A 21142-nucleotide genomic window follows, 5' to 3' on the forward strand; every position below is an offset into this window, starting at 1 on the left:
ACAAAGTGTTAGCGTAATGCTGAATTAGGCAGAATTCTCAAACATTATACTGTTTGTATTAGCATTAACATTAGGCACAAAAAACCCCAAACGAAATAGGTTGATATGGCAAACTTTATTTCAGCGTCCCACCATTTCAACTTACAGTATCAGTTTTGACAATATTTACAATTGAATCGTTTACCACGCAAAAAGGCTGGAATGTAAATAAATATAAAAGTACATACGCAACTCAGAATACAAAAAAAGGGGAAAAGGAATGGCATTACACGGTGCTATGGAAATCCCACCAATGTTAAGGAATGAGTTTGAACTGCATGTGGTAAAAGTAATGCAGGGCTACGGACATGAACAGCTTCAACATCAAATCCTGCATTTTACAGAACTATCAATCAACATTTACTGGATAACTGAGACTTAGTCAACTTCCTCCATGCGAGAGGAGTCGTCATCGCCCTCTAGAGGAGGCATGTCTTCAATAGGGGCTGAGCTGGGCTCATCTGTTGACAGGTCATCTTCATCAATACCTAAAGATGACAAACAAAAGGATGAATGTCAGAATTATAGTTTCTGTGCCTTCAGGATTCTATTTGATTCATTAACTCCTTTTACACAGCTGAGGATTATAGAAATCATTTAAAATACTACTAAATTTACACTACAGAACTTACCAAGGCCAAGTTTGATCATCCTGTAGATGCGGTTTGAATGTGTCTGAGGATCATCTAGCGTGAAGCCAGAGGAGAGCAGAGCAGTTTCAAACAGGAGAATGACCAGATCTTTCACGGATTTGTCGTTCTTGTCTGCTTCAGCCTTCTGTCTCAAGGTTTCAATGATGGGGTGGTCTGGGTTGATCTCCAGGTGTTTCTTGGCTGCCATGTAGCCCATTGTGGAATTGTCCCTGAGTGCCTGAGCTTTCATGATCCTCTCCATGTTGGCTGTCCAGCCATAAGTGCTGGTGACAATACAGCAGGGGGAAGATACTAGGCGGTTGGAGACAGTGACCTGGGAAGAAAGAACCATTAAAAAAAGAGAGCTTATAAACCATGCAATTAGGGTACATTTTCATTTTCAATGCTCTATGTTCAATTTACTCTTCACTTAACAGTACTCCTGTCTGCCTGGTATAAGAGACTAGAATTTCCTCTCACCTTCTCCACTTTCTTCTCCAGAATGTCTTTCATAATCTTGCAAAGGTTCTCAAACTGAGCCTTCTTCTCCTCCTGCTTCTTCTTCTCCTCCTCATCTTCAGGGAGCTCCAGTCCCTCTTTGGTCACAGACACCAGATTCTTCCCTTCAAACTCCTTTAGCTGTTGGACGCAGTACTCATCAATTGGCTCAATCATGTAAATCACCTCCAGGCCAGCTTTACGAAGGCGCTCCACAAAGGCAGAGTTGGCCACCTGCTCCTTTGTCTCACCTGCAATACATTTGTTCCGTGATCAGAAGACAGTCAAACCATCTATATATGAACCACAAATTCAGAAAAAAAACTATGAACTGTATATGGAAATGGTAATAATTTAGGTCAGCTCTAATTGTTAATGACCCCTTAGTTTGATCGGTCAGGGTACTCACCAGTGATGTAGTAGATGTGCTTCTGGTTATCCTTCATGCGGGTGACGTAGTCTTTGAGAGACACCATTTCATCCCCTGAGGCAGAGGTGTAATAGCGCAGCAGCTCAGAAAGTTTCTTGCGGTTCTGTGAGTCCTCATGGATGCCAAGCTAAAAACATACACAGAGAAAATCAATCACAAGTCCATAACAGAATAACAACATGAAAAACACAAGAGAGCAGTAATCAATAAAGGTCATTCAATTCTCCTCAGCTAATCCTGTCAGTATTTAAGACACTCCCTAGTGTGTGAGGGACTGTGGTTAATGAGCACTAGGCCGATTTAATTTTCATAGAACAGAAAGGAGGATTAACCCCGTAACAGGTGGATGCCTAGAGGTCAGTAATACAGCCAGCATATGGCACTAGGTGTCCATTTCTAACTACAGTTCAGTCTGTGTCTACACTGAGCAACACATGGTGTCACATATCATTCATGTCACACTGTGTTTTTCTCAGTATAAACTCTATATTAAGTTTCAGCACTAATGTCTGTTATGGGGATTCAGCGAAAGTAGAAATGGTGAAATACTCTACCTTGATGTTCTTGGAGAACTGTTCATAGTATTTCTTGTAGTTGTCTTTGTCCTCAGCGAGTTCTGTGAAGAGCTCCAGGCATTTCTTGACCAGGTTCTTGCGGATCACTTTAAGGATCTTGCTCTGCTGCAGCATCTCTCTGGAGATGTTCAGGGGAAGATCCTCAGAATCTACCACACCCTTGATGAAGTCTAAGAGAATTGAACCAAAGTTAGTCAAATACATTTTCTGTATTGGGTTCTCATACAATCTAAAAGGTATGGCTCATTATCAATTCCAAATACAAAACCTATACATCTTTATGTGGGTGTATTTCTGTCCCAAGTGGATTCATGTTAACTGTATTTAATAAATAATGCTATTTCTGCCCTAATTGGCTTATCGACATTACTCTAGAGTAAGATCTGCCTAAGTGTTCAATTATGCATCTCAAGTGAGTGAAATTAAAGAAGACACTACCAAAACACATGAGTTTAATGTTACATGTATTTTGCACCCAGCGAGCAACAGAGAAACTTACTGAGATACTCTGGGATGAGTTCATCACAGTTGTCCATGATGAAGACTCTGCGGACATACAGTTTAATATTGTTCTTCTTCTTCTTGTTCTCAAAAAGGTCAAAGGGAGCTCGTCTGGGCACAAAGAGCAGAGCACGGAACTCTAGCTGCCCTTCAACTGAAAAGTGCTGTAACAAAGAACAATGTACAACACTTTAGAACACTGTTCAGATTAGTCTTAACATCTACTGCATGACTCTTTACACCTCAAAGAATTCTGAATAGTGTCTGCTCCTTCCCATGAACATGGTGACAGGCCATAGAAAAACTAAAGCTTATTCCACATGAACTCACCTTGACAGCCAGATGATCTTCCCAGTCATTTGTAAGGCTTTTGTAGAACTCGCCATACTCCTCATTGGTAATGTCATCAGGATTGCGGGTCCACAGGGGTTTGGTCTTGTTCAGTTCTTCCTGATCGATGTACTTCTCCTTAATCTTCTTCTTCTTTTTCTTCTTGTCTGAAGACTTGTCATCATTTTCTTCTTCATCTGAGCCAACATCCTCAATCTCAGGTTTATCCTCATCCTTCTCTCCCTCCTCATCTTTCTCCTTCTCCTTCTCTTCCTCTGCCTCATCATCACTAACCTCTTTATCACGCTCTTTCTCCACCTTTAAACATCAGGCAAAAGTAATCATTTAGTAAATATACGCTACAATATATGTATGTATATATAAAAGCTTCTAATCTTCTATTCCAAACAATGAGAGCCTGAATATTCCCTTGTAATACAAGTATCTGATTTTTTGAAATTTAGACATTTAATATAAATACTCACAAAGAGAGTGATGGGGTAGCCAATGAACTGTGAATGCTTCTTCACAATCTCTTTGATTCGTCGCTCCTCAATGTATTCAGTTTGGTCCTCCTTCAGGTGCAAAATCACTTTTGTGCCACGCCCAATTGGTTCAGCTAGGGAAGAAAAGAAGGTTTGGTTAGTGCATGATTCAGGCTGCAGTACTAATGAGCTACAATTGCAATATCAATTTCCTTTCTCAAAATTACACCACTCAAAGAGAAATCATAATTGCACACAGCTGCAAATACACTTATGTTAAGCACATGTTACAAATATATGTGCTTTGCATGGAAGTACAGTTAGACAAGAATAACTTACAATTGTCAAGCTTGACTGTGAAAGAGCCTCCAGCAGAAGACTCCCAGGCGTACTGCTCGTCATCGTTGTGTTTGGTGATAACAGTTACTTTCTCAGCTACCAGGTAGGCAGAGTAGAAACCCACACCAAACTGGCCAATCATGGAGATATCAGCTCCAGCCTGCAGAGCCTCCATAAAGGCCTTTGTGCCAGATTTGGCAATGGTACCGAGGTTATTGATCAGGTCAGCTTTGGTCATGCCAATGCCAGTGTCAACAATGGTCAGTGTGCGTTCATCTTTGTTGGGAATGATTTCAATTTTCAAGTCCTTGCCTGAGTCTAGCTTGCTTGGGTCAGTCAGACTTTCATATCGGATTTTGTCCAAAGCCTGAGTGGGGAAATGCATGACATCTTAGTTCACATTTTACTAACAAGTCCAACAGTTTAAAACCAAACACAGTTATATTACTTACAAATCTTAGTAAAGCTGGACAAGACCCAGCAAAGAAAGGTCCATATTCAAAAACGAATGCTTCACTTCATAAAATTCTACTTACATCTGATGAGTTAGAGATGAGCTCTCTGAGGAAAATCTCTTTGTTTGAGTAGAATGTGTTGATGATCAGGGACATCAGCTGAGCAATCTCAGCCTGGAAGGCAAAGGTCTCTGCCTCCTCCTCCATGGGTTGGTCATGTGCTTCAGGCATCTGCCAACAAAGCAAACAAAAACCTCATGAGTGGCATTTCATTTTAAGAATTTTCAACGTGGACATCCCAGGGTTCCAACATATTCATGCTACTCCTTGTTTGGATGGCCATCAAACAGGGCCAATTCCAGCAGGTCCTGACAGCATGAAGTTGTACAACCTGTTCTGCTTAACTGATGAGGCTTCCTTCACCAGTTAAGATATGAGAGAAGTACTACTGCTCACATTGTATTGATCAGGTATCGCGATGCTTTCTGTTCATGTGCCTTCACACATTTACAAACTGCTGAGCTTTTTTTTTCTCAAATTGCTTCGTAAAGAAAAAAAATCATCTGTTTAACAACTGTACCATGTGAAATATATTTTGTTCCAGAAAATTCAATTATGACTAAAGCTTTTGACCTGTTCATGCATTTGATTATTTTTTTCTAAATTCATTCAAAAACCGCGCATAAAGTAGGTAAAGTTTCTTAGTGCTCATCAAAACATATTGAATTTATCGGATTTGCCTCAAACGACCGCGTGTTGCACTCAAGAGCGCCACTTGCTGGTTGTCGCGGTTAATTACAAGCTTCTAGAATCTACTAGTACAATCCTCGCATCATCTCACTCGTCAATGATTTGCAGAACACCATTTATCACAGTTTTTTCGACGGCATTCCATAGGGAAATGCTCCCCGGAAAATGTGAAATTCCTTCGAGTAACTGTCAAAAATAATATGACGGATCAACACAGCATGTAATCTTTCCCATAAAATATAACAAGATGTAACTTAAATGCACTTCATGTACGCAGCTGAAGGACAAAATATTCCTTGCCGAAATCAGCCATAGTGCTCTCCTCGGTGCTTGATGCCACTCATGCACCTCGCCTCGCTAGCTTTAACACTTTCATTTAAAGACAATAGAGTTGTCATGGTTGGTTTTAGTGCAGAGGGGTACAACTCTTTGCTTGAACAACTTACAGGCTATATGAATGAACAAATTCGATACCGCACGACGAAATTCACAGTGTGCACCAAAGGACTAATGAACACATTAAGGTTTACTATCACTACTGTAAAATTCAACACCTGACATAAATGACGACAGAACTGATGTGGGTTTCTCTGACAGATAATTACAGTGCTTGGCATTATGAACTTGCCCATTATGGCCCACAACTGATGTTATTTAGTATAATATCGCCTTCTTTAAAGGGCTTATTTGATAATTCCTGTGATTTGAACGTTAGCTATCCAAATCGAAAAAAAAAACATTATCCCTTTTGCTTACCTTTGCTATTCAGATATGAGCAAAAAAGCACGTGGAAAGGTTTCTCAAAATCTTCCAAGAAAGTAGGCTTTTTGTATGCTACACGCCTCCGAAGCTGTATGTCTAGTAAGCCAATTCGGAGTCTGGTTTATATACCGTTTGCTCAGACTGTTCCAGAAGTCCGGGCTTCCAGAAACGTCTCGAATCTTCCCAATACGTTCTATGCTGTTCGTCCAGAGGGTGGAGCGAAGACATGTCAATCAAATTATCCGTTCTTATAAACTGTCCAGTAAGGCGGGACTTGTTGGGGAACTAGGTTTTTGTTGGGTTTTTTTGGTGAAATCATTTTAGGGAGTAATTTAGCGCTGTTAACTCTATCATTTTGCAGTTATTCCCGTGCAGTTTGTATAAAGGATCATGCACTGTCAGAGGCTGACCAACTGAGAAATTTGAACAAAATCAAGAGGAAGTGAAGTCGTGAATATTTTATATATTATATTTTATTAAAAATCTTCAAATTTCATATAAAATATGGCAATATCAAAAGCCCAGAAAATTCAATTTCCTGGAAACTAGATATAGTCACAAGAGAAAAACAATATGATAGCCCCCAGTTTCTACTGTTGGTTGAAAGGTTTTACATTCAAGAAAGAATAGCATTGTAAAGATTATGTATGCAAAACAAAGAATAAAAGTTTAAATTAAAATTAAATAAATGTACATTATTGTAAATATGCATTGTCATGTGCTGTGTTGTGAGTATGCAATTAGTCAACTTCTTCCATTCTAGATGTATCATCATCACCCTCCAAGACTGGCATATCTTCCTCATTAGGCTGGAGAATGTCCTCTACACTTGTGTCATCATCATCAATGCCTACAAAAGAGTATCATAAACAATTATTATAAGCAAATCTTGAACCCCATATAGTACTATGTATGATTGTGCAACCTTATATTGTATAAGAATAATTACTGTGTTCATATATGTGGTTGTAGAATGTTAAGAACATGTCAGGAATGCTGTATTTGACACTCACCCAGACCGAGTTTGATCATCCTGTAGATGCGATTGGCATGTGTCTGTGGGTCCTCCAGTGTAAATCCAGAAGACAACAGGGCGGTTTCAAACAGCAGAATCACAAGGTCCTTCACAGCCTTATCATTTTTATCAGCCTCTGCCTTCTCCCTGAGTGTCTCAACGATAGGATGCTGGGGGTTGATCTCCAGGTGTTTCTTGGCGGTCATGTAGCCCATTGTAGAATTGTCTCTGAGTGCTTGAGACTTCATGATTCTTTCCATGTTGGCTGTCCAGCCATATGTGCTTGTGACAATACAGCAGGGAGACGACACCAGACGGTTTGAAACAGTCACCTAGATGAGTGAAAAGACAACAAAAAAGCAGATTATTAATATGATGCTAGTTGTTGGGTCAACGATTTTACCTACTTTTCAAAGACAGTCATATCTGTCCAGCAAGGACAAGATTATCAATATGGCAACAATGTATACCTTCTCAATCTTCTTGTCCAAGATGTCTTTCATGATCTTGCACAGGTTTTCATACTTGGCCTTCAGTTCCTCCTGTTTCTTCTTCTCCTCCTCATCTTCAGGGAGTTCCAGGCCTTCTTTAGTCACAGACACCAGGTTCTTACCATCATACTCCTTCAACTGCTGAACGCAATACTCATCAATTGGTTCAATCATGTAAATCACCTCCAGGCCAGCTTTACGAAGGCGCTCCACAAAAGCAGAGTTGGCCACCTGCTCCTTTGTTTCACCTGAAGAGAAGCAACAAGTATTTTAGCAAAAAGGGTTTCAAATTGTGTTTTTGCTTTGCTTTATCTAGTGCACTCCATTAGAGTTCTTCTTTATCTTTGTGCCACTAACCAGTGATGTAGTAGATGTGCTTCTGGTTATCCTTCATACGGGACACGTAGTCTTTGAGAGACACCATCTCATCTGCTGAGTTGGAGGTGTAATAGCGCAGCAGCTCAGAAAGTTTCTTGCGGTTCTGTGAGTCCTCATGGATGCCAAGCTGGAGAGGAAAATATATATATTTAGTTCAATTACATTACATTTCCAAACATTTTAATGGGTAAGGAATTCATTCAGAGTGGCAAACATACCTTGATGTTCTTGGAAAATTGCTCATAAAACTTCTTGTAGTTGTCTTTGTCCTCAGCGAGCTCTGCGAAGAGCTCCAGGCATTTCTTGACCAGGTTTTTGCGGATCACTTTAAGGATCTTGCTCTGCTGCAGCATCTCTCTGGAGATGTTCAGGGGAAGATCCTCAGAGTCTACCACACCCTTGATGAAGTCTGAAAAAAGTATTACACAATTATTAATGATTAATATGTACATGAATAAAAAAGATGTGTATGTGATATGTGATGTGATATGATAAAAACGCTTTAAAAACTCCATTTAAATTTGACTAATTTAGTTACACGGTCTGCTTAAAATGAGACATTTAGACTTACTGAGATACTCTGGCATCAGTTCTTCACAGTTGTCCATGATGAAGACTCTGCGAACATACAGTTTAATGTTGTTCCTTCTCTTCTTGTTCTCAAAGAGGTCAAAGGCAGCTCTTCTGGGGACAAACAGCAGAGCCCGGAACTCCAGCTGACCCTCCACTGAAAAATGCTAAAACAGAAATAATATGTTGAATACATGTCCTATAGTACTGGTCTGGCTATACCTCTTGAATTTGTTGTGCTTCACTTTATTTGTATATTGGTTACATTAACTCCTCCTCTGTGTGAAAATTCTTCCATTCTACGTAACTGTTTTTTTTTTTTTTTGCAAAAAGTAACTATATAATGAGTGTGTATGTATTCTTGTTTAAGCAAGATGTATGTGCATTTACCTTGACAGCCAGGTGATCTTCCCAGTCATTTGTAAGGCTCTTGTAGAACTCGCCATACTCCTCATTGGTGATGTCATCAGGGTTACGGGTCCAGATGGGTTTGGTCTTGTTCAGCTCCTGGGCATCAATGTACTTTTCCTTAACCTTCTTCTTCCTTTTGTTCTTGCTTTCTTTTGTATCCTCATCCTCATCAGATCCCACATCCTCAATCTTGGGCTTGTCTTTGTCCTGTGCAGCATCAACTTCCTCTTCCTTTTCACCCTCATCAAGATCAACCTCCTTCTCTCTTTGCTTCTCAACCTATTAGTATATAACAGTGTTATGAGCAACAGAGCAGCAGAGTTGTAGAAAATCAACACATCATCAGTTTTGTGAGCCTCAGAGGAATATTTATGGCAGGACTTACAAAAAGAGTGATGGGGTAGCCGATGAACTGGGAATGTTTCTTTACAATCTCTTTGATGCGTTTCTCCTCAAGATATTCAGTTTGGTCTTCCTTCAGATGGAGGATAACCTTTGTGCCACGGCCAATTGACTCACCTGTAAAATAAGCAAGAATAATGAAAGTTAATAACTTTTTGTTATAACTCTATGCGCTATAAATTACTGTTCATACATTGTCTGATTCACTTGACTTACCACTGTCAGGCTTGACTGTGAAGGAGCCACCAGCTGCAGACTCCCAAATGTATTGCTCATCATCATTGTGTTTGGTGATAACAGTTACTTTCTCAGCTACCAGGTAGGCAGAGTAGAAACCCACACCAAACTGGCCAATCATGGAGATATCAGCTCCAGCCTGCAGAGCCTCCATAAAGGCCTTTGTGCCAGATTTGGCAATGGTACCGAGGTTATTGATCAGGTCAGCTTTGGTCATGCCAATGCCAGTGTCAATAATGGTCAGTGTACGGGTTAACTGATCCGGGATCAGTTCAATCTTCAGGTCTTTGCAAGAGTCTAGTTTGCTTGGGTCTGTCAAACTCTCGTATCTAATCTTGTCCAAGGCCTGCATAGACAGAAGAACAGCACATAACAGTAAATATGACAATGTCTTTAGAATCTATGATATGTTTAAATCTGATGATTTTCATTTCACTATCATGGGGAACCTAATACAATAATACAAAAAAAAAAAAAAAAAAACCCCAGACTGGCCTATGATGAACTTACATCTGATGAGTTAGAGATGAGCTCTCTGAGGAAGATCTCTTTGTTTGAGTAGAATGTATTGATGATCAGAGACATCAGCTGAGCAATCTCAGCCTGGAAGGCAAAGGTCTCGACTTCCTCCTCCATCATGGGCTGTGCGGTCTTCTCAGGCATCTGTAGGAAGGAGTTAAATACTTCAGTTCTATCAGGATATTCTCATACCATTACAATAGAGTAACACTTTTGTAAAATGTTTTGTTAGAACATTTGGAGAATGTCTAACTCCTTAAAAGTCTGTAGATCAAGCTTTGAATGTAAATGTAAATTCATGGTTTATATTAATGCTGTATTCTAGCTTGCTGTGTTTTTGGTACACCACTATTAACATGACTTTGAGTATTAATGCAGATGAACACTGAAGAAAAAAGATGATGTTGGCACAGTGTTTTCTATTGCACATGGAAATTCATTTACAATGTGCCATTAAAATTAAAGCATTTTGTTTCTAACTATTTAGAATGATTTGTTGGGGGCCCTCGCTTTGTAAAAAAATCAAATGAGGAATCTATACAACAGCTGACAAAACTTCTCAAACTTTGACACCAACTGCACATGTTCCATTTGTCAGTCAAGATTGCTCCCTTAAGAGGGGGGAGGTGTACTCCCAATCCTCTCCTTTAAAACAAAGAGAGAGCAAAAGGTCTGGAAAAAGCTTAAATTTTTCAAAATATTAGAATATCCCAGCCATTCTCTCATTTTCATATCATGAATGAGAGATAATTTTAGAACTCCTTTCAGTTTGTGCGCAGCTGTCATTGCTCTCTCTCTCAAAGTCAGGCCTGTTGCCATGTGGTCTCCAGCTACCTTCAGACCCTTTGGCAGCTGAGTTGAATTCCTCAAAAGTCCATAAGTAAGTTTATTCATTAGTAAATTTAAAAAATAAAACAGTGGTCTGATCAGTCCTACACATTTCAACACCAGGTCTTGAAATGTCTTCTTAGGAATAGCCTATACAATTTCTTAGATAAGAGTCAACACTTAAACAAACAATTTCCTCCGTGAAAAACATGTAGATTTATAAATCTTGATATCACACATTTAATCTAAATTATAGATATACTTTTTACTACATAATGTAATAGAGCAGCATAATGTAATACAGCAGCAGCTTATCATTTTATTTATGACCAGATATTCCTCTTACCTTGTTAACGTCTTGTATATACAAAAAACTGTATTGATCTTCGTCTGGGTGAAGTTGAATTCAACTTGATTTTAGTGGTCTCCTGTAGAGAGCTGTGCAGCGCTTGGTTTTAGTGAATGCTCTTTCACTGTGTCTGCCGCGCAGTAGGCAACCGGTACTCTTTTTATACTTGGTGGCCACGTTTCTCGAAACACCCATTCAGAATGATCCAGAAGGAATGCCCAGTACACTGCAAGGGGGGACCAAAGAAAGCCTGATAGGAGGCGTTGTGGGGGTGTCCACTACCATATACTACATCTGTCCTTTTACGGCAAGGCCTTCACAAGGGGTGCTGTCAGTCACGGTGAGAACCTTCCGGATAGTGAGTGGTGCATGAGCCTGGTCGTGCCATTATAGGGCGCCATTATGTTCTAGCACCTGCCTGACAGCGCCACATGGGCTGGAGTTGTGTAGGATAAGAAGTGGCAGGCCTCAGTCTCAGGCCTCAGACATCAAATCAGCTGTGCTCTCAGCACAGACACAATCCAGAAAGAGAAAACAGGCCTCTGTTTCAAACACTGCAATGTATCAGTGCACAGTAATACTGTAGCATCTGTATCAAATACAACTTAGTATAAGAAAAACGAATGAAACTGACATAAAGGGGTTTTGCACTGAAATACACTCTTGCTTATCAGCATTTTAGACTGCTTGATAAGCATTTCTTACATGGGATCATGTGAGTAAACATGTAATTCTAATGAAAGAATAATGGTACGGGAATATTGTTATGAATTAAGGTGTTTTTGGTTTGTGAATGAGGAAGACATTGAAGACAGGTTGGTTCTAGGACTGTTTGGGCATTGCTGGTTCATTCAAGCAGATGGTACTGTGAGAACCTTCTGGACAGTGCATAGCACATGAGTCTGCAAGTGTCATTACAGGGTAGCATTATCTTCTGGCACCTGCCTGACAGCACCACATGGGCTGGAGTTGTGTGAGATAAGAAGTGGCTGGCTTCTGTGTCAGGCCTCAGACATCAAATCAGCTGTGCTCTCAGCACAGACACAATCCAGCAACAGGTCTATGAAGAAAACAGACCTCTTCTTCTAACACTGTAAACGTATCACTATATGGGGACACTGCAGCATCAGTTTAACATTATAAAAAGAGTTAATAAAACTGAAATATGATGAATCTGACCAAATAGTCTTTTATCATTGGCATTTCAAACTGCTTGATCAATACTTTTGACATGGTATCATTTATAAAAACATAATTATAATATAAACATATTGTACGGGATTTTTTAAAAATAAAAATGAAGGTGCTTTTGGTGTGTAAGCAGCGGAAGCATGGAAGATTCAGGTCAGCTCTAGAACTATTTGGGTACTGCAGGCATAGTCCAGCGGATGGCACTCTCTGGTGTTTCACACATGGTATTACATAATTTAACTGATGTTCTAGAAAACAACAGTACTTCCAGTGCCTTCGGGAGAGAGTGACTGCTACTCAGCAAAGTTCACACTCTCTGCAGGGCAGGACATAACGGCAACGTTGTCACGTCAGTGCAGCAGCTGGTCCGTTCACGAGATCTCCTGGCACTGCAAGATCTATGCATTTTTAAATAGGAAAATGGTGTGCTTTTGGCAGAGTGGTATCAATCCAACTTTGTAGTGGGATTTTGTATGCAACTAATGTCCTGGTCGTTGTGAAGTTTGAAATGGAGAGTCGTATGATTAACGTTTGTCACGCTATGCGTTCAATTACTACGAATTTACTTGTCGTTCGCGTGTGTTGTTTCACGAATGACAGCTGCTGTCGTGCTGCGAATTGTTTAAACTGAATAAGTCGAAGGATAAAATACGTTTGCCTCGATTTTTGTTGTCACTTTGTATGTTAGAAGTATTGTGAGATCAGAACGGACTGAGCGAACGTGATATCTTTAGCAAGTAAAATTGTAAACCTGGAGGTACATCTGAAATACGACATGTGCAGGGTATGAATGACTCTGAAGTGTAAAGACTACTTACGTAAGGTCGCAGTAAAAATGGAACTGCATACCATGAATTGCTTCTAACTGTTTAGAGCCTTGTTACAGCTTTATTAAATGTGAAAAAATAAGAAAGGCCGGACTACTCTCGAATATTGGTTGGATTAATTCGAATATAAGTTGAGTGTGCATTTTTATTATCCTCTTTTTTTCTCCAGTTACTGTTATTCGTACTTCGGCTATCTGACTGTTTGTAATTCGGTGCTTTCTTTGTAAGGAAATGGAGATTGTTTTACACGATGCCTTTAAAATAAATTGTCAATAAAGTTCTCAGATCTAAATCCAGCTCCACGTTGGTGGCGAGAATCAACTCATTGCGCAAGCGCGAAGAGCATGCTCCAGACGCTGGTCAAGATGTAAACTAATGTTCAACATGGCGGCGGAGGGGGGAGGGAAGGAGATGAACGAAATCAAAACTCAGTTTAGTACCCGCGAGGGTGCCTACCAACTTCTCACGCATTCTGAGTACAGCCGCCCCAACAGGGTGCCCTTCAATTCACAGGGTTCCAATCCAGTCAAAGTGTCCTTCGTTAACGTCAATGACCAGTCCGGCAACGGCGACAGAATTTGTTTCAACGTGGGCCGGGAATTATACTTTTATATCTACAAAGGCATACGAAAGGTAAACAGGATGATATGGTGTCCAAGATAGATATCATGGCCTTTAGAGATCAGATCAAAGTCTGACTACTTGATATACTTTGACGCAAGCTTCTGTTTTGCACGTTGCACAGGGAGTAACTATCTAGTTCGTCCTGTCTTCACAGGCGAATTCAGAGGTCTAAACATAAAGGAAAGAAACTTTATTGACCATAATCCTATGCTGTATCGATGGTTCTTAATGTTTGCCCTTGGTTAGCTGATGTTTGGATGCTGATGATTGAGACAGTAGCTCATGAGCAAACGCACCCCACTAATACAGATACAACTTTGGAATACCAAATATATTGATAGACTACAATACAAAGTATAATTCGACGGATACAGATTGCTAGAGTTTACTTCAGTGGACACTGAGACATGTAGTTAACGCAAGTCAGAAATATGAGTCTGGACATTGAGACTTATTATTAGCGTAGTCAACGCAAATCAGAAGTATACAGAATTTAATGAGTCGCAATAAACATATTCTTTTTTCCACACTAAAGGGATCAGTGGCGGCATATATTTTGATCGCAAGAAATACACATGCATTGTGTACACAGTGTGTACATCTGTGTTCCATGTGCAAGTTACTGTGATGATATATTGCGAAATCTTCACCAAGCACCAGGTCTCAACGTTCTTGCACCTGGGGCTACACATGCTGCGTTTGCATCGCTGAGATAAGTGACCCAATCCAGTTTTTATCAGACAGCTAGTTTATTTTCATGAACTTGTATTTGACTCTAAAACTGATTCAAGTGTGATCAGCTGATGCGACCCAAACGCTCATATTGAATTGCTTTATTAACTGCAGTTTATTAACTCTAATAAGACATGGCCGCTTACACCTAAGCTCTAAATACGGTTGTACTCCCACGTTTCATCCTCATTTCTCCCTAAGCCGCGTTCATAGAATTTGAGCAGTACACTGCGGACATCCAAAAGGCATTTGTAGGAAAGAGCCTCAACCATATCGACCTCAGTTGAGGTCATGGCAGAATGCTGTACTTATTTGTCTACAGTGTGCATTTTAAGCATTGTCCAAGCTCATCATCAGTCGCCAATGCCCTGAAATTGCGTCGTGATAGAATCGGAAAAGAATCCTTAAACTTCGTGTCTCTCGAACAACGGTATCCGTCTTCGATCAAAAAGGTGTCGGAAGAAAGGAATTTATCCTTTGGATTATGGAGCGTCATATCTAAGGACATATTCCTTCAGGCAGCTTCATTTTCAGTCGCAATCACAACACACTGTGCAAAAGCACCAGTAATGGGTTACACTATGGCGTGTGATTTTATGTTTTACATAAAAGATTGCAATGACTATGACACGGCTGTGGCAAAAACCTAGCAGTACTTTGGCGGTGACGGGTTCTCTGACAAATTGAGACTTTTGGTCTCTTTGAGTCTTACGTTTGTTAAATGAAATGGTAAATTGGTCTGTTAGGATTTTTATCATCAATTTCTCCTATTCATAAGTGTACAATTAATCAGTAAGTTGCTTCATGTAAATTTGTAGTCATAATGTGTAATGCACGCTGTGAAATGGGCGGAGAAAGTAGTTTTGTTGTGGATGGTGCAAAGATGGTGGTATGGAATAAAGGCGTAAGTAATTGACTCTGTTATCAGTAAGTAAGGCCACATGTGGACTATTACATGAACAGGTGAAACTTGCCCTCCCGAATTTTGGCACAGGAAATATGGCCTGAAGGATTCTGATGGCTGCTTCTGTTACTTCCATCACTGACTCTGGATAGGTGTTGTCTTTCTTGCATCTAATCCTTTCTCTCCTCAAGAACTATTAGCTGGTCCTAGTGTGGTGTTTTTCAATTAACTAAAAAGCTCCTTAGTATGTTCTGATTCTGTACACATAATCACAATCATGTGACCCAGAGACATGTCTTAGGAGCACTGGAAATTGTACCCAGGCGATTAACTGACAGATCCATGCGGGTGTTCTTTGTATTCAGTGATGTGATGGGAGGTACTTTGAATTTACACCAAGTTAGAAAACATGTCACGGCAAGCTCACAGTTTCTCAAAGTTGCTGCTCACATACTTTAGTAGGGCTCCCCCCCCCATGTCTGTGCCCTTTTGACATGCCACTAGGAACATTTTAAATGGACCACTGGAATGGTCCCTTAGTTAAACGATAAGCCTGAAAAGAAAATGCAGTAAAGGTAAATTGGTATTTTAGTGTAAATTGGATCTGGTTATTCATTTATTATCCTGTACCTATAATAACTAGTTCTGCTGACAGCCAGCCTCCAAGAGAATGATCATGTGGCTCAGTTTCTTTTGTCCAAGTATCCACTTGAATAAACAGAGCCAAACACAGTGACATGCAACTACATGTATGATGTTGTGATAACTTGAAACATGCTTGGAAGGTGCAGTTCGCCTTGATGATACATGTGCACCAGTCTATAAGCGAGCAGTGATGAGCAGGAAGAAGGAGAGTGGTACTTTCCAAGGGAACGCAGTGTTCCCCCAGACACCAGGACAAAGTCCCAAAGTGTAACCTGACTGGGATCCAAGCTGTGAATTCTAGGAGGTAGATGCACCTCTGTACTGTGGAGGTGTTACATGGATGTGCCACTAGAGGGCTCAAAGCCAATGATTTATATTTTTTAAATTTACTTAGAAAGTAAATGAATGTAGGTTAATTGTATCAAATAATTGCAGGGCCAGTCTCCATGATGTCACTATCACGATGACAGCATTTCAGATTGCAGTGCATTCTCTTTTAAATGTTTCCACTCTCCTTTACGTCTCTCTGTATGCTCAGTATGTCCATGCACATAGACTTGGCGGGGGCCACAAGACAAGTGGAGAAGGCCTTTGAGTGATTATGATGATAAGATGACACTGTGTCATGGTCACTCAAAGTGAATATGTGTACACGAGTCATGACTGGATCAGATATATTTTCAGATAACATAACTGACCTTTGAGAGACGAGACTTTACTGAATAGCTGATTATGAGTCACTATAAATGTGCTTTAGTTCTGTACTTTACGACACTAACCAAAATTGCCACCTAAGATTAAGGATTCCTTTCAGGAATCTTTCAGGCCCCCCCCCCCCCCCCCCCCCCCCCCCCCCCCGAAAGAAATAAGGAAAGAAACAGCAACAGAAGTAAAGGACTGAGGCACTTTCTGCATTCTAAACTGTGTCTTGCAGTGAGGGTCAGGGTGCATTTGTGCATTTATTTCAGTATGTATTAGACCACTGTTTTTCAATCCAGTCTTGAAGCCCATTGTTAGTGTAATTTAAAATTCTTTAGATTTGTGTTGTATTGACTTTTCTCAAGATTATGTCACCACTGCAATGGTTAATAGAGACCTGTACCGAAACCTCAACGGAATAGCAAAATAACTAGGTAATGTTAGCCAGTGAGAAAAAATGAATTGATTCTTTCCTAGTTTTCCAAAAACCCTTTGGTTGAAAGAATTATAACACGTAAAACAGCTGGGCTAATAACATGTTTGTTGTTGTATTAGAAATTTCAGGACAGAAAAGATCCTTAAAGTCTACCTCTAAAAGTAAAGCAGAATCCCTTTTCCCAAAAAGGAAACCCAAGATGTTTGGGGTTTTATATGTGATAAGATGTTTTGGATATTTATTTGTTAACATGTTTGTGTCTCTTCTTAGGCTGCTGACCTCAGTAAACCCATAGACAAGAGGATATATAAGGGCACACAGCCCACATGTCATGACTTTAACCCACTGACTGCCACGGCAGAGAGCGTCTGTCTGTTGGTTGGCTTCTCTGCAGGGCAAGTGCAACTCATAGATCCCATAAGGAAAGAAACCAGTAAACTCTTCAATGAGGAGGTGAGTCTAGAAGAGTATTATTTTATTTACATCCTCATACTGAGGGACACTTCCTTTGTGGAGGTGGGACAGTAAACGGAGGTTGGACAGAAATTTCAAGGTAAACTTGAGAATTTTTGTTTCAAAAGAGAAAGTTGCAGTTGAACATTCCTTGTCTTGTCAGTAACACAGAGGTAGTGGTTTTAAAGACTACTGGGGCAATTACAGTTGTCAAATTGTGCAGAAGAGAGATAGTAGAGTATGGATGCATGCATTGTCTGTAATATCCTGTGTGATCTTATGTAATCCCTGAAATGGTGTTCTCTCTTTCTCTCGCTCTCTTCCTCTTCCTCTCCTCTTCCTCTCTCTCTGTCTGTCTCTCTCTCTGTCTTATAGAGACTAATAGATAAATCGCGGGTTACATGTGTAAAGTGGGTACCTGGTTCTAAGAGTCTGTTTCTGGCAGCCCATGCAAGTGGCAGTCTGTACCTGTATAACATTGAACACACTTGTGGAACTACGCCACCCCACTACCAGCTTCTAAAACAGGGAGACAGCTACGTTGTTCATACCTGCAAGAACAAATCTACACGGAACCCCCTTCTCCGTTGGACTGTTGGGGAGGGTGCTCTGAATGAGTTTGCCTTTTCTCCAGATGGTAAATACCTAGCCTGTGCCAGTCAGGATGGATTCCTGCGCGTATTTGGCTTTGACACGGCTGAACTCCACGGCGCCATGAAAAGCTACTTTGGAGGGTTGCTGTGCGTCTGCTGGAGTCCAGACGGCCGCTACATTGTGTCTGGAGGAGAGGATGACCTAGTGACTGTGTGGTCTTTTTCAGACTGTAGGGTGATAGCCCGGGGTCACGGACATAAGTCGTGGGTGAGTGTGGTGGCGTTTGATCACTGCACTACCAGTATGGATGACTGTGAAGCACCAGCAGAGTTTAGTGGTAGTGATGAGGACTTCCAGGAGCAGATGCACTATACTGTTGGTAAAGACAGAAACAATAGCATTCATTCACGACTGTCCAAGCGAAATTCGACAGACGGCAGGCCTGTCAGTGTTACGTATCGTTTTGGCTCTGTGGGCCAGGACACTCAGCTGTGCTTGTGGGACCTCACAGAGGATATTCTGTTTCCTCATCTTCCCCTCTCCCGAACAAGGACTCATACCAGTGTGATGAATGCTGCAAGCCCCTCTGCTTCTACCCACACCCCTGGCATTAATGGCAATAACAGCGTTAACAGTACAGGCAGTGGCAACCCTACAAACTCCCTTTCTGCCTCGCTGCCCCGTTCAAACAGTTTACCACATTCCGCACCAGCAGAGAGCAATACACCCAACAACCACAAGGGCAGCAGTGTCCTGGACAACACCTTGGTGGCCACGAGTGTTAGCACGTTTGCCACCCTGGCTCTGCACGAAACACGGAAAGAGCATCAACACGACAAGGACCACAAACGTAACCGCAGCCTGAGCCACATAAACAACAAGAGTGGTGACAAGCTCAGTCAGATGAGTGGCACACGTTCAGCCAAAATGGATGCTGCCAAGATGTTGGGCACAACTCTGTGCCCACGTATGGACGAGGTTCCCCTACTGGAACCACTGGTGTGTAAGAAGATTGCTCACGAGAGACTCACTGTGTTGACCTTTTTAGAGGATTGTCTTGTCACAGCTTGCCAAGAAGGCTTTATTTGCACGTGGGCAAGGCCTGGCAAATTGGTAAGTGTGTCTCTTGACTGACAGATTGATTCTTTTAATTCAGTCTCCACACTAGTACACAGGATACTGGATACTTTTCTTTGGTCAGCTTTTTCCTAAGTAGAATGCTACCACTCTACAGCTGTTTGCTTCCCTCTCTGGGGCATCATTTGGAACTGGATCCAAATTATTGCATTGATGAAGCACTCATCATGAATTTCTAGATGACTCTTTTCAAAAAATGTATTCTCTTCAGTAGTATGTTGTTGATCAATGTTTTTTGGTAAACGAAATAAAAAACAACTAGCTCTTTGCACAGTTACTAAATAACTGATTTATACAGTCAGTCTTCCATCTGTTTTCACAATGTGAGCAAACAAGGTCTATGCAAAGTTTAGTTATTCAGTTCATATGAGAATTAATAGCAAAAAGAAGAACTGGTTTCAGTATTTTACTTCATTTTAGAATCTGAAATCAAGTAGAAAATCAAGCCATTCATTCATTTTCAGTGTTCTAATTCATTTATTTTGCATGTTGTTGGCAATCAGATGACTTTAAAATACTGATGTATGTGATATAATGGAGCTGTTTTTTCTCAGTGGGTGCACTTGAATTGCACCCAGGCATTTAGATGGGCACAACAGTTGGGCATTATGTGCACATGATTTAAATTTTTTTTGTTTTGACGATTGTGACCACATAGCCTGACAGCAGTAACAGAAAGTTGCAACATGAACTGAAAACTGAATTGATCAGTGTTACAGACCATTTTGAACTATATATGGAATAGATGTCTACTTGTCTTTCACTAATCATTCACTAGACAGTTCAAACATGTTTGGAAAGGAATACCAGAGATCCAATTGTATAAAAAGACAAAGGCGACTTTATGTAGGTCAGGATTAGGGCTTTTAGAAAAGGCCATCACTTCAGAAGTGTGCCAAGTTTTGTCACAAGTCTTACAAAGAATTTCTCTGAATCAGTTTCCAGAGGACATGAACTAGTAAGTTGGGTTAATATGACCTCGGGCAAAATTCTGTCTTTACTCTGGTATCATTCCAAAAATAAGGAGTAGAAGGAGTATTCCATTTTGATGAAGTGGAATTGAAATTGGTATTAAAACACAGCCACAGAGTCAACACATCCTCACTCCTTTTCCTTTTTCTATCTGTCTTGCAGGGCTTACTGTCATCACAAAATCCAGCCAACTCTCCCAGTGGTACAGTAGTATAGCCACTATGAACCTTCATGATACAGACATGGAAATGGCTTGTTGAGGACCTCATAGTGTTCTACACATACAATCCTCACACCGTCTGTCTCATTCTTATATTGATGTGTTTGCATTTGTTGTGAGGGCTAGAAAGTCGTAATGAAATAACAGGGTAACCTGTACATTGTGACTGAACTATGGCAGGTGTTATGTTAGGGCTAAAGCACTGTGACATTGTACAGTGAAAAACTACATTTCACTCCCTGAACAGAGTGTAACACTGTGTATTCCATTGCTGTGCCTAGAATGTGAAACATTGTAGATTAATGAGTTTTTCTCAGATTTTTATGTTGGGATTTATCTTTTTTCTACTAAGGTCTTTTTAGTTCACAGTCTATTTATTCTCCTTTGTATACCTCTGTTACTTCTCTTTTGACCTCTTTCAATTTTCACATCCTTAGATTGATAAAGTAAGGAATCCATTTTGTCAGAATCAGAGGTCAAGCCTTTTGCACTTTTTTCTCTCCTGTTCTTTTGTGTCCGTTATTACCGCAAAAGAGCCTGGTTGAAGACCTTAGATGCACTTACATTTTCACTGTCTGTTGCAATTGTAGATTTTTTTTTTTTTTTAGGAAATTGACAAAGCTCTTTGCACTGTGTAGTTAGGAGAAAATGGCTTTACAATTTTGGAGTGTGAAGGACTCCCAGGTGAGGCTGTTAAAGTATAAACTGAACT

At 40.5% G+C, this 21142-nt stretch overlaps 3 protein-coding genes across 8 annotated transcripts; 1 reads left to right on the forward strand and 2 right to left on the reverse strand.

Annotated features, from left to right (window-relative positions):
* Positions 1-100: 100 nt before the first annotated feature.
* Positions 101-5939, reverse strand: hsp90aa1.2 (heat shock protein 90, alpha (cytosolic), class A member 1, tandem duplicate 2). 2 transcript variants are annotated; one of them, XM_030770510.1, is made up of 11 exons: positions 5791-5939; positions 4366-4515; positions 3830-4196; positions 3491-3624; positions 3006-3323; positions 2674-2839; positions 2154-2344; positions 1579-1726; positions 1152-1420; positions 672-1005; positions 101-527 (listed from the first exon to the last, which is right to left on the reverse strand). In XM_030770510.1, the coding sequence occupies exons 2-11, from the start codon at positions 4513-4515 to the stop codon at positions 418-420; spliced, it is 2187 nt and encodes a 728-aa protein (XP_030626370.1). In that variant the 5' UTR covers positions 5791-5939; the 3' UTR covers positions 101-417. The 2 variants fall into 2 exon arrangements, with proteins under 2 accessions (XP_030626370.1, XP_030626371.1); XM_030770511.1 differs by lacking the exon at positions 5791-5939 and adding an exon at positions 4905-4929 and having other exon boundaries at positions 4366-4505.
* Positions 5940-6536: 597 nt separating this feature from the next.
* hsp90aa1.1 (heat shock protein 90, alpha (cytosolic), class A member 1, tandem duplicate 1) lies at positions 6537-9963 on the reverse strand. Its single transcript, XM_030770513.1, has 10 exons — positions 9811-9963; positions 9280-9646; positions 9047-9180; positions 8641-8940; positions 8252-8417; positions 7899-8089; positions 7660-7807; positions 7282-7550; positions 6810-7143; positions 6537-6646 (listed from the first exon to the last, which is right to left on the reverse strand). Exons 1-10 carry the CDS (start codon positions 9961-9963, stop codon positions 6537-6539), a joined length of 2172 nt encoding a protein of 723 aa, XP_030626373.1.
* A 3426-nt stretch (positions 9964-13389) lies between these two features.
* Positions 13390-20426, forward strand: wdr20b (WD repeat domain 20b). Of its 5 annotated transcripts, none has more exons than XM_030770514.1 (4): positions 13390-13647; positions 17325-17507; positions 17883-19214; positions 20373-20426. In XM_030770514.1, the coding sequence occupies exons 1-4, from the start codon at positions 13390-13392 to the stop codon at positions 20424-20426; spliced, it is 1827 nt and encodes a 608-aa protein (XP_030626374.1). The 5 variants fall into 5 exon arrangements, with proteins under 5 accessions (XP_030626374.1, XP_030626375.1, XP_030626377.1 ...); XM_030770515.1 differs by having other exon boundaries at positions 13399-13647; positions 17883-19220; XM_030770517.1 differs by lacking the exon at positions 17883-19214 and having other exon boundaries at positions 13399-13647.
* Positions 20427-21142: the final 716 nt, after the last annotated feature.

The sequence above is a fragment of the Chanos chanos genome, chromosome 4 (assembly GCF_902362185.1).
Source record: "Chanos chanos chromosome 4, fChaCha1.1, whole genome shotgun sequence".
In the NCBI taxonomy this organism is placed as follows: Eukaryota; Metazoa; Chordata; class Actinopteri; order Gonorynchiformes; family Chanidae; genus Chanos; species Chanos chanos.

Bases quoted from the DNA above. Each gene is read 5' to 3' on its own strand.
- wdr20b (XM_030770514.1), top strand. From the start codon at position 13,390: ATGTTCAACATGGCGGCGGAGGGGGGAGGGAAGGAGATGAACGAAATC. The intron at 17,508-17,882 runs GTGAGTCTAGAA...TCTGTCTTATAG, and splicing joins GTAAACTCTTCAATGAGGAG to AGACTAATAGATAAATCGCG. The intron at 19,215-20,372 runs GTAAGTGTGTCT...TCTGTCTTGCAG, and splicing joins GGGCAAGGCCTGGCAAATTG to GGCTTACTGTCATCACAAAA.
- hsp90aa1.1 (XM_030770513.1), bottom strand. From the start codon at position 9,963: ATGCCTGAGAAGACCGCACAGCCCATGATGGAGGAGGAAGTCGAGACC. The intron at 7,144-7,281 runs GTATACATTGTT...TCACTCATCTAG, and splicing joins TGGACAAGAAGATTGAGAAG to GTGACTGTTTCAAACCGTCT. The intron at 6,647-6,809 runs GTGAGTGTCAAA...ACTCTTTTGTAG, and splicing joins GATGATCAAACTCGGTCTGG to GCATTGATGATGATGACACA.
- hsp90aa1.2 (XM_030770511.1), bottom strand. From the start codon at position 4,929: ATGCATGAACAGGTCAAAAGCTTTA. The intron at 4,506-4,904 runs GTCATAATTGAA...AGATGCCTGAAG, and splicing joins TGAACAGGTCAAAAGCTTTA to CACATGACCAACCCATGGAG. The intron at 3,625-3,829 runs GTAAGTTATTCT...TTTCTTCCCTAG, and splicing joins CACAGTCAAGCTTGACAATT to CTGAACCAATTGGGCGTGGC.